The sequence below is a fragment of the Mandrillus leucophaeus genome, unplaced genomic scaffold (assembly GCF_000951045.1).
Source record: "Mandrillus leucophaeus isolate KB7577 unplaced genomic scaffold, Mleu.le_1.0 Scaffold267, whole genome shotgun sequence".
Lineage (NCBI taxonomy): Eukaryota > Metazoa > Chordata > Mammalia > Primates > Cercopithecidae > Mandrillus > Mandrillus leucophaeus.
In genome coordinates, this window is record NW_012102776.1 from 1,562,125 (window position 1) to 1,574,642 (window position 12,518).

A 12,518-nucleotide genomic window follows, 5' to 3' on the forward strand; every position below is an offset into this window, starting at 1 on the left:
ACTAATTTCATCTATGACTGGGGAGCTTATTCAGGTTGGATCCTTAGTCTTTGACATGGCCCTAGCAGTTTTTGGCTGCTTTCTGAATTATGTTGTTAAATATATTATGGCACATCTACACAACGGAGTACTATATAGAAACGAGGAATAGCTCTATATGTATTACATAATCTCTAGAATTTATTATGAAGTGAAAAAAGGTGGAGAAAAGTATGCTACTATTATTTATCTAAGAAAAGGGTAGGTATAAGCATGCATAATTACATTTTTAAAATGAAAAAATGAATCATAAAAAGTGTTTAAGTCATTACTTATGGGGCAGGAAGGAAAAAGTAGAGGGGAGTCCAAAGATTTTCAAAACAAAGGGAGTTACAGATGTGCAATCAAAGAGGTTAAGTAAAACCTTGACTTCCTGAATTTGAATCAGAAGTATCAATGAGTTTGTGATATATTTGATTTAAAAAACAAAAACCAAACCAAAACAAACCCATACTAACCAGCTTTGTCCATTGAACAGGTATAGAAACAATCAAACTCATTAACAATGAACACGACAAACATTTTTTGTTTGTTGTTCCTTGCAGCGCTAACTCACAGGAGACAAACATTCAGATTACGCTCTTTAAATACCATTTCCCACTAAAGGATCCAGGACACTTAGGAGTAATGGCTTATTATGGGTATGGAGTAAGAAATACACAAAATGAGCCTAGAAAGCAAAGACTACTAGGAAAGTATCAAAAAGACTCAGGAGCCAACCTGAGTAAACTCTCACCGGCCTAAAATAAAACAACTTGAGCACTAATAGTGATAATAGCTGCGATGGATTACAACTCACCAAACTTCTTTAAATCCCTGGATTCATAATGATGGCTGTTTACTTTTAAGGGTTTTTAAAAAAAATCAAGTAGAGATTTTTAAATAGTATATGGTAGTGATCTAATTTTATTTTCTATTAGAATAACCATTCATTCAGCATTACTTATTGACTAATTAATCCTTTTCTTATTAATACATAATGCCAGTATATCAAATTCCCAAATACATTGATATGGGTCTCTTTTTGGGGCTCTGTATCTCCTTCGTTTAATTGTCCATCCTAGTGCATTTAATAATACACGACTGTCTCAATTACCACGGCTTTATTGTAACTCATTACCTGGTAGGACAAGACCTTCCAATCTTAACTTTTCTTCTTCAAAATTGTTTTAAATACTGTAAATATTTTTTCTACATATATATGGAAAACGTTAGAATGGCAACTGTAGCAGACATACTAGCTTATTTTTTAAGATTAACAGCAACTTTATACTAGTAAAACGAAAAAAAATTAACTGAATAAACAGGTAACTGAATTAACTAACTGTAACACTAGACTACAAAGTTATACAAGAATAAAAGTTATGAAGTACTATTTATTATACCTAAATATTACATATATTTTTTGTTAAAAATATCTAAGGCTTTTGAATTTTTGAAATGCAAGCTTTCCCCTATACTTAAGTATATTCATTATCTTACTGTTTTGGTCAGGACAAGAACTGAAAAAGAGAAATACTTGAGTTCAGAATGAACAATTCTTGCTATATATATTTTCCCACATGTTAGGAATGTTCTGTAACTTTCCGAGAAATAGTGACTTGAACTAAATACTAAACTACTACCAAGCCCCACGTGCATTTTTGGAAGTTTTTAGTCATTGGGAGCCATGGCATTTCTTTTCTCTGTATTACAAACTGTTACACTCACTTTCTTTGACTATTAACATTGGAACAGTAGACCTCCTGTTCTGTGACTGACTGGCAGGCAGAAATGACACGGACAGGAAATGGGAAATGGTTCAGGGTCTTGGAATTCCCCCGGCTGCCTAATTAAGTGGTTCGCTATTTGGAAGTTTTCAAAATATTTGCCCCTTGGAGTTCCCCAGAGAGAAGCAAGCATTGGATTCAATGGGCAAAGAGCGTCAACTTCAAAAGTCATTCGTTGGCTGTCATAGCACAAACATTTACTGCATGCCACTGTGTCTACGGCACTACTGGGGGAGTATGGTGGGGGGATACAAAAGGTCCATGACTAGTAAAAGCCAAGGGTTTTTGTTTACAAATTTTCTATTACCTAAGCATTAAAAAAAAAAAAACAAAACTTGGGCTTCTCTGTGGTTTATGTACAATTATATGTGCATGTACACCAATACACAGGCGGACGTATATATTTCATTTTATTGAAACATTCAGAAAATACTGGGAGTGAAGCCTGACTTGCAATACCGTTCCCGTTGCTGGCAATGAGCATCTGAAATGATGACACTTTTGTCTTTAGTGCATATGCACTGTTTGTCTCCAGAACAGAAAACCAAAAGTTTAAAAACAAGATAATCTAGTTGATTGTAAAACTCATCGAGTCTTCAGAATTATTCATCAGATGCTTCCTACTTTCCAACGCTTCGCTTTTTTCGATTTGCACAGACAGCTGTTGAACGCTGATGCTACACAAACGGTTACAACTGTTTACTTGAGCAAAAAATGCCATCAGACTGACTCCATCCTCAAAACGCAGTCATCTCGACGGGGGGAGGCATCACACTAGGGGAGCCTTGCCAGGGGCCAGACCATAACCCTGAGGTGACACAGGGTAGACGCGCAAAACCACCGGCGCCAGGGCGTTTCCGCAGGGTTTCCCAAGAGTCAAACGCAGCGGCTCACGGTTTGCCACGTCCCCCAGAATGGTAGGCACAGAGAGAGAGGAAACGTGGAGGGGGCACAAACCGCAAGGTGAAGAAAACGAACAAACACCGAGTTGATACGGATAGTCCCCGTTCCCCTGAGGGCCGACCCCGCGACTCCCGATGGGCGTCCAGTTGCGCCGGGCGTCCCTGGGCCTCCCAGAGTCTTTCCCCGAGGTTAGTCTCCCCACCGCCGCAAGTGCGCTTGGTTTCGCTTTCCGGCCCCAGCCTCCCGGGCGCCCTCGCGCGGCTGCCAACGCAGGTCTCCGGCCGGGCGCGCTGACGTCATCGTGCGTCGGCGTGAGCCCGGATGGGGCGGCGGGCTTCGGGAGCGCCGGAGCTGATCCGAGCCGAGGCGGCCGTATCTCCTTGTCGGTACCGCCGCTTCCCGGCTCTGGGGAGGCCTCTAGGCTGCCGCGCAGCTTCCGTGTTTGCTGCGCCCGCACTGCGGTGAGTGCTGCTTCTTCCGGACTCGGGCGGCGCGGGGAGGGTGGGGACGCGCGGGCCCGCGGGGGCCCACTTCCCTGATGTGGCGGCCGGGCAAGGAAGGAAGGGGCCTGAGGCCGTTCGGCCAAGGGTGGAGGGTCGCCGGCGGCTCTCTGCTTTCTACTCTCGCCAAGGTTTTATTGGATTCGGAAGCCGAAACTTCAAGACTTGCAGTCAAAGCCGTTTTTAAAATATGACTTGTTTTCAAACCTCCTCTGGCCGCCGCCCACTCTTCTGGCCCTTGGACTTTGACCAAGATGTTTTCTCGCAGTTTTTGCAAGGTTTTAAACAGCCCTCGGCGTTCTTTTAATGTAATACATTGAAACGAAGATATTTCGGTGGCGGTGATATTTCATATTTCATAGTTGCCACTGCGCTCTGTCATTCCAGTAGTCTGTTGTGTATTGTGAGAAACAACTCTGGGAAATTATTGGGTAAATCCCATAGTTTCTATTCTTTTCCCTTCCATCCTATCCCCTGTCCAGCTGCAGTTTACATAAAGAGAATGCTGCAGTGCGGTGCTCGCAGATGAAAGTCTTTCGTTTAAAGATAGGATATAAGATTGCGTGTAATTAAAGCAATCATGCCAGTGGGCGTCAGGCCACTGTTTCACAGGCCGCTGTGTTAGGTTTTGTTTTCGGTTGTTTTCTACCGTCGTTGCTTTGAAATTGTAAGGGATTGGCAGAGTTTAAGGGTTTATATTAATGAACTCGTGGTACATTTTACTGCAGTTTTCCTAGTCGCGGAGAGACTTGATATTACAAACTAACGTTGCTGTCTGATTACTGCTGTACTGCTGTTGACAGGGTTTAGTGGAGTACCTTGTCTCTCTCTCTGCCTTTTTAACCAATGTTTCTTTGCCTCCAGCAGAGTGCCAAAGATACCTTTAGGTCAGAAAAGGGGAGGAGAGCAAGGACAAAATGTTTTCCTGTGTGAAAATTTCCATCTGTCTCTAAAGTTGTGCTTTTTAAAGACATGTATAGTTAGTGCTATGGGAGTATGTTGCATTTATTTATTTTAATTAAGAGCTTTTTCAGTTAGAAAGTTGTAGTGACACATTGCTGGAAATTAAGATGTGTTATCTAAAATGTAAATTATTCTTAGACTTTAGTGAATAAATTGAAGAGTATGTAAGTTCTATTTGGCATGCAAATACGGTTTTCTAAAATACCTTTTGTTTTTTCTTTTCAGATTTACAGCCCTGAAGAATCCTTCTCTCCCTATTTTCCCCTTGCAGTAATAAATCCCATTTTGGAGATCTCGAAGCTTTATAAAGGGATATAGTTTGAATTCTATGGAGTGTAATTTTGTGTATGAATTATATTTTTAAAACATTGAAGAGTTTTCAGAAAGAAGGCTAGTAGAGTTGATTACTGATACGTTATGCTAAGCAGTACTTTTTTGGTAATACAGTATTTTGTTAGGCGTTTCTGATAACACTAGAAAGGACAAGTTGTGTCTTGTGATAAATTGATTAATGTTTACAGCATGACTGATAATTATAGCTGAATAGTCCTTAAATGATGAACAGGTTATTTAGTTTTTAAATGCAGTGTGAAAAGTGTGCTGTGGAAATTTTATGGCTAACTAATTAAGTTTATGGAGAAAATACCTTCAGTTGATCAAGAATAATAAAGTGGTATACAAAGTTAGGAAGAAAGTCAACATGCTGCAGGAAATAGAAACAAATACAAATGATATTTAACAAAGATAGAAGAGTTTATAGTTTGTGAACTTTAAGCCAAATTCATTTGACATCAAACACTATAACAGGCACAGGTTCAACAAAGCTTGTGGGTGTTGACTTCCCCAAAAGTTGTCAGCTGAAGTAATATAGCCCGCTTATGTAAATACTATGGTGATAAGCTGTGTGAACTTAGCCTTTAAATAGTGTGACCATATGAAGATTTTAATTACTTTTGTTTGTTGGAATAAAATGAGATTTTTTGGGGACATTATATTAAAGTGCTTATAGAGAAAGAAGCCTGCATGTAATTTTTTACCTTGTGGCATAATCAGTAATTGATCTGTTACCCAGGCTTCATAGCTTGTAACCAAATATAAATAAAAGGCGTAATTTAGGTATTCTGTAGTTGCTTAGAATTTTGAGAATATAAATCTCTGTGAAAAATCAAGGAGTTTCAACATTTTCAAAAGGGCATCCACCTCTTCAGGGCTTTAGGTTAGTATTACTCAAGATTATGAACAAATAGCACTTAGATTACTTAAAAGAGTTACTACAACCCCAAAGACTTGTGTTCTAAGTAGTATCTAGGTAATTCAGAGAGAGACTCATCCTACCTGAATATAAACTGAGATAAATCCAGTAAAGAAAGTGTAGTGAATTGTACGTAAGAGTCTATCATTGATTTCTTTTTGTGGTAAAAATCTTATTTTGTGTGAAGAAATTTCATGTGACTGTTTTAGCTATCAAACAGTACTGTCACCTACTCATGCACAAAACTGCCTCCCAAAGACTTTTCCCAGGTCCCTCGTATCAAAACATTAAGAGTATAATGGAAGATAGCACGATCTTGTCAGATTGGACAAACAGCAACAAACAAAAAATGAAGTATGACTTTTCCTGTGAACTCTACAGAATGTCTACATATTCAACTTTCCCCGCCGGGGTTCCTGTCTCAGAAAGGAGTCTTGCTCGTGCTGGTTTTTATTATACTGGTGTGAATGACAAGGTCAAATGCTTCTGTTGTGGCCTGATGCTGGATAACTGGAAACTAGGAGACAGTCCTATTGAAAAGCATAAACAACTATATCCTAGCTGTAGCTTTATTCAGAATCTGGTTTCAGCTACTCTGGGATCCACCTCTAAGAATACTTCTCCAATGAGAAACAGTTTTGCACATTCATTATCTCCCACCTTGGAACATAGTAGCTTGTTCAGTGGTTCTTACTCTAGCCTTTCACCAAACCCTCTTAATTCTAGAGCAGTTGAAGACTTCTCTCCATCGAGGACTAACCCCTACAGTTATGCAATGAGTACTGAAGAAGCCCGATTTCTTACCTACCATATGTGGCCATTAACTTTTTTGTCACCATCAGAATTGGCAAGAGCTGGTTTTTATTATATAGGACCTGGAGATAGGGTAGCCTGCTTTGCCTGTGGTGGGAAGCTCAGTAACTGGGAACCAAAGGATGATGCTATGTCAGAACACCGGAGGCATTTTCCCAACTGTCCATTTTTGGAAAATTCTCTAGAAACGCTGAGGTTTAGCATTTCAAATCTGAGCATGCAGACACATGCAGCTCGAATGAGAACGTTTATGTACTGGCCATCCAGTGTTCCAGTTCAGCCTGAGCAGCTTGCAAGTGCTGGTTTTTATTATGTGGGTAAGAAGCAAATAACTACATTTTATCATTTTATTTTGATTTACATATTAGAACATAATGTGTTTTCAATATTTAGTCTTTTTTTTTTTCTTGAAGGTCGCAATGATGATGTCAAATGCTTTTGTTGTGATGGCGGCTTGAGGTGTTGGGAATCTGGAGATGATCCATGGGTAGAACATGCCAAGTGGTTTCCAAGGTAATTGTTTTGAAAAAGGTATTTGTACAAAAAACTCTGTGCTTAAAAGAAGTAGGCATGCTTACATGATTTAGTTTACCGTTAAATTATAACAAAGCCTCTTTTGTGCCGCTGGGGAATTATCCTTCTAAAAGATCACATTTTAACTTTAATTGTTTTGTTGAAAAATATTATGCAGTCTTCTGTGTACTTTTGTAAGTCAGTTACAAGTATAGCCATACATTTTATTTATTGCCCGTCTTCTTTTAAACAGTACTTAGGGATTACAAAGACATATAAAATAGATTAAAAAGAAGTTAGAAAAAGGAAAGAACGGGAAAACAAGAAGGGACGTAGAATGGATGCAGGAATAAGGCAAATGTAAAAATGCATATATTAAGAGCATATCTTGGCTGGGTGCGGTGGCTCACACCTGTAATCCCAGCACTTTGGGAGGCCAAGACAGGTGGACCACCTGAGGTCAGGAGTTCGAGACCAGCCTGACCAACATGGTGAAACCCTGTATCTACTAAAAATACAAAAACTGGCTGGGCATGGTGGCACACGGCTGTAGTCCCAGCTTCTCGGGAGGCTGAGACAGGAGAATCGCTTGAGCCCAGGAGGTAGAGGCTGCAGTGAGCCAGGATCATGCCACTGCACTCCAGTGTGGGTAACAGAGCGAGGCTCCATCTCAAAAAAAAAAAAAAAGCATATCTGACTGTCCATTTTAATTGTAAGTTATTTTTTCTGTACAATTTTCTTTTTTTATAATCTGTCATTTACCTCTTTTTAGCCACTTTGTCTCTAGCAGTGTCTTTTAATTATAGCCAGAAAGAATTTAGGGGCAGTGTTATTAGTAGAAATAAAATTAGAGATTAATTGTGTTTGTAATTGAGTAGCTATGTGAACTTAGACGTCATTTATAAAATGAGGAGGGGTTGGCCTGGATAATTTTTTTTAAATAGTGATAAAATGGGCATAACATAACATTTACCATCTTAACCATTTTTAAGTGTAGAGTTCTGTGTCATTAAGTACATTGATACTGTTCTGCGATCACACTGCTATCCATCTCCAGAATCTTTGCATCTTCCCAAACTGAAACTATCTACCCATCAAGTACTAATTCCGCATTACCCCTTTCCCCAGCATCCTGGCAACCACCATTCTGTTTCTTTTTTTGTTTGTTTTTTTGAGGTGGAGTCTTGCTCTGTCATCCAGGCTGGAGTGCGGTGACATGATGTTGGCTCACTGCAACCTCTACCTCCCAGGTTCAAGCGATTCTCCTGCCTCAGGCTCCTGAGTAGCTGGGATTACAGGTGCCCGCCACCACACCTGGCTAATTTTTTTGTATTTTTAGTAGAGACAGGGTTTGTAGTAGAGACCCAGTTTCACCATGTTGGCCAGGTTGGTCTTGAACTCCTGACCTCAAGCGATCTGCTCACCTCTGCCTCGGAAAGTGCTGGGATTACAGGCGTGAGCCACCGCTCCCTGCTCCACCATTCTGTTTCTGTCTCTATGAATTCGACTACTCTAGGCACCACATATAAGTGGAATCATACGTATAGATTATGTTTTTACCTCAGTGTCTTTCACAATAATGAAGACTCTCTTGAACCCCTTCAGGAAATTAAAAAAATATTTTTGTCATTTTGTGTGATATATGATGTAAAAGAAACTTGAAGTAACAAATACTTCATTATGGATCAGTACATTGTTAAAAGTTGTATTTTAAAGTTATATCATTAATAGTCATATCAAGATAAATTTTGACTTTTTTACACTTTGAAAAATGACTATTACGTTTAAAATTAAAATGCATGTTTTATCAGACTTTTAAATGACTTAATTATGCTGGGCTCTATGGGATTGTGTACATTTAATTTGAAATTTAATTCATGTTGTGGTATCAAAGACAAAAACAGCTTCCAAATTCCAGTGTTGGAACTGCTACATTTTGTACTTTATGAAACAAAATTAAAATCTTTATTTTTGTAACTTGTGTTTTGCTTTAAATGATTAAATAAGGGAGAAGATGTAGGGATGCGTTTTGTAAATGCTTCTCTGAAAACAACACATTCTTTTTTCCTTTTTTAAATTTTTTTGAGACAGTCTCATTTCATCACCTATCACTGCTGGAGTGCAGTGGCAAGATGGCAGTTCACTGCAACCTCTTCCTCCTGGGTTCAAGCCTCAGCCTCCCAAGTAGCTGGAATCATAGGCACACACCACCATGCTCAGTAGTTTTTGTATTTTTAGTAGAGACGGAGTTTCACTATGTTGGCCAGCCTAGTCTCAAACTCCTGACCTCAAGTGATCCGCCCTCTTTGGCCTCCCAAAGTGCTGGGCTTACAGACCTGAGCCACTGAGCCTGGCCCACATTTCAATTGGGAATAATCTTTAATCTCCATAAATCCATCACCTTACGTAGTAACTTTCTTTCTTTTTTTTTTTTTTTTTTTTTGGTGAGAACTTTTAAAAGATGCTCTCTTCGCAAATTTCAGTATTATTTATAATACTGAATATTATAAGGTCCAGTATTATTAGCTGTAGTCACCATGTGCTGTACATTAGATCCTCGGAAAGTTTGTGTCCTTTGACCAGCATCTTGCCATTTCACCCACCCCCTTATCGCTGGCCACCAGCATTCTACTCTCTGTTTCTATGATTTTGGATACCATACAGTATAGTTGTCCCTTGGTATGCTTGGGGGATTGGTTCTAGGATGTATACCAAAATTCACACATACTGAAGTCCTGAAGTTGACTCTGCAGAACCTGTGCATCCAAAAGTCAGCCCTCCAAATATGTGGGTTTCACATCTGCAGGTATGATCTGCATTTGGTTGAGAAAAATCTGCATGTAAGTGGACATGTGCAGTTCAAACCTGTGTTGTTCAAGGGCCAGTTGTATTTGTCTTTCTCTGGCTTGTTTCACTTGGCATAATGCCTTCTGGGTTCATTCATATTGCAGATGGCAGGATTTTATTTATTTGTTTTTTTTTGACGGAGGCTCTCTCTGTCGCCCAGGCTGAAGTGCAGTGGCGCCATTTTGGCTCACTGCAGTCTCTACCTCCTGGCCTCAAGCGATTCTCCTGTCTCAGCCTCTTGAGTAGCTGACATTATAGGCACCTGCCATCATGCCTGGCTAATTACTCTATTATTGTAGAGATGGGGTTTCACCATGTTGGCCAGGCTGGTCTCAAACTCCTGACCTCAAGTGAGGATGTGGATGGGATTACAGGCGTGAGTCACCACGCCTGGCCAGGCTCATCCCCCATTCATCCCTCAGTGACACTTAAGTTGTTTCCATATAGCTGCTTGAACATGGGAGTAGAGATATCTCTTTGAGATACTGATTTCATTTCCTTAAGATATGTACACAGGAGTGGGATTGCTAGATCATATGCTAGTTCTATTTTTAGTTTTTTGAGCAGCCTCTATGCTGTTTTCCATAGTGACTACTAAGTTGCCAGCAATGGTCAAGGGTTCCCTTTTCTTCACGTGTTTGCCAACATTTGTTATTTCTTGTCTGTTTGATGATAAAGCATCATTACAGGTGGGAGGTGATGTTTCATTTTGGTTTTAGTTTGTATTTCCCTGATGATTAGTGATGTTGAACACCTTTTCATGTACCTGTTGGCCATTTGTATATCTTTGAGAAAATTTCTATTCAGGTCCTTTGCCCATTTTTTCAAGCTGAATTATTTGGTTTTTTTGCCTTTGAGTTGTGTAAGTTCCTTATATATTTTAGATATTAACTCCTTATCAAACGTATAATTTGCAAATATTTTCTCCCATTCTGTAGGTTACCCTTTTATTTTGTTGATTGTTTCCTTTGCTGAGCAGAAGCTTTTTAGCTTGATGTAGTCCCAGTTTATTTTTGTTTTGGTTGCCTGTGCTTTTGGTGTCATATCCACAACATCATTGCCAAGACCAGTGCCAAGGAGCTTTTTAGCCTACATTTTCTTTAAGGAGTTTTATAGTTTCTGGATTTATGTTTAGTCTTTAATCCATTTCTGGTTAATTTTTGTAGGTGGTATAAGATAGAGGTCTGGTTTTATTGTTTTACATATGGATATCCAGCTTTCCCAATACCGTTTGTTAAAGAGACTATCATTTCAACATTGTGTGTTCTTTGTGCCCTTGTCAAAGATTAGTTGACTGTATATGTGGATTTATTTCTGGGCTCTCTGTTCTGTTGGTATATGTCTTTGTTTTTATGCTAGTATCATATTGTTTTGATTACTGTAGCTTTGTAATATAGCTTGCAATCAGGAAGTATGATGCCTCGTTTTTTTGTTTTTTGTTTTTTTTTCCTCAAGATTGCTTAGGCTATTCTGGGCCTTAAGTTCCATACAAATTTTATGATTGGTTTTTCTATTTCTGTGAAAAAAAAAGTCATTGGAATTTTGATAGGGATTATATTGAATCTATAGATTGTTATGGGTAGTATGTACATTTTAACAATATTCTGTTAATTCAAGAATACAAGATTTTTAAAATATTTCTGTCATTTTCAGTGTCATTTGTTTTTCATTGTATTTCTCTTTTACCTCCTTGGTTAAATTTATTCTTAAGTGTTTGTTTTGGTGCTATTGTACATGGGATTACTTTCTTGAGTTCTCTTTCACATAGTTCATTGTTAGTACTGACTTTTGTAAGTTGGTTTTGTATCCTGCAACTTCTGGATGGTTTATTAGTTTTAACTGTTTTTGGTGGCATCTTTAGGGTTTTCTCTATATAAGATTATGTCATCTGCAGACAGAGACAGTTTGACTTCTTCCAGTCTGATTTGGATGCCTTTTTCTTTTTCTTGCTTAATTGCTCTGGCTAACCATTCCAGTATTATGTTGAATAGAAGTGGCAAGAGTAAGCACCCTTGTTTTGTTCCTCATGTTAGTGGAAAAGCTGAAAGCCTTTTTTTTTTTTTTGAGACATAGTCTTGCTCTGTCGCCCAGGCTAGAATGCAGTAGTACGATCTCAGCTCACTGCAACCTCCGCCTCCCGGGTTCAAGTGACTCTTCTGCCCCAGCCTCCTGAGTAGCTGGGATTACAGGTGTGTGCCACTGCCCCTGGCTAATTTTTGTACTTTTAGTAGAGACGGTGTTTCACCATGTTGGCCAGGCTGGTCTTGAACTCCTGACCTCATGATCCACCCGCCTCAGCCTCCCAAAGTGCTGGGATTAGAGGTGTGAGCCACTGCGCCCGTCAAGCTTTCAGATTTTTCATTACCGAGTATGATATTAACTGTGCACTTGCGGTCCTTATGTTGAAGTATATTTCTTCTATAGCTAAATTGGTGAGAATTTTTATCCTGAAAGGGTATTGAATTTTCTCAAATGCTTTTTCTGTGTCTGTTGAGATGATTATATGATTTTGTTTGTTTGTTTGTTTTTTGAGATGGAGTATTGCTGTGTTGCCCAGGCTGGAGTGCAGTGGTATGATCTCGGCTCACTGCAACCTCTGCCTCCTGGGTTCAAGCAATTCTCCTGCCTCAGCCTCCCAAGTAGCTGGGATTACAGGCGCCCGCCACCACACCCAGTTGATTTTTTTTTTTTTTGAGACAGAGTCTTGCTCTGTTGCCCAGGCTGGAGTGCAGTGGTGCAGTCTCAGCTCACTGCAACCTCTACCTCCTGGGTTCAAGTGATTCTCCTGCCTCAGCCTCCCAAGTAGGTGGGACTACAGGTGCATGCCACCACACCCAGTTGATTTTTTTATTTTTTGTAGTGATGGGGCTGGTCTGAAACTCCTGACCTCAGGTGATCCACCCACCTTGGCCTCCCAAA

At 39.6% G+C, this 12,518-nt stretch overlaps 1 protein-coding gene across 3 annotated transcripts in view; it reads left to right on the forward strand.

Annotated features, from left to right (window-relative positions):
• Nucleotides 1–2,977: 2,977 nt before the first annotated feature.
• Nucleotides 2,978–12,518, forward strand: part of BIRC2 (baculoviral IAP repeat containing 2) — a 38,321-nt gene continuing 28,780 nt past the window's right edge. The window contains exons 1-3 of one of the 3 annotated variants that reach the window (XM_011984392.1): nucleotides 2,978–3,172; nucleotides 4,400–6,556; nucleotides 6,653–6,752. In XM_011984392.1, the coding sequence (XP_011839782.1) occupies nucleotides 5,662–6,556; nucleotides 6,653–6,752 (995 nt within the window). In that variant the 5' untranslated portion in view covers nucleotides 2,978–3,172; nucleotides 4,400–5,661. Of the gene's footprint in view, nucleotides 3,643–4,399; nucleotides 6,557–6,652; nucleotides 6,753–12,518 lie in introns of all 3 variants that reach the window. The other 2 variants (XM_011984394.1, XM_011984393.1) reach the window with 2 other exon arrangements.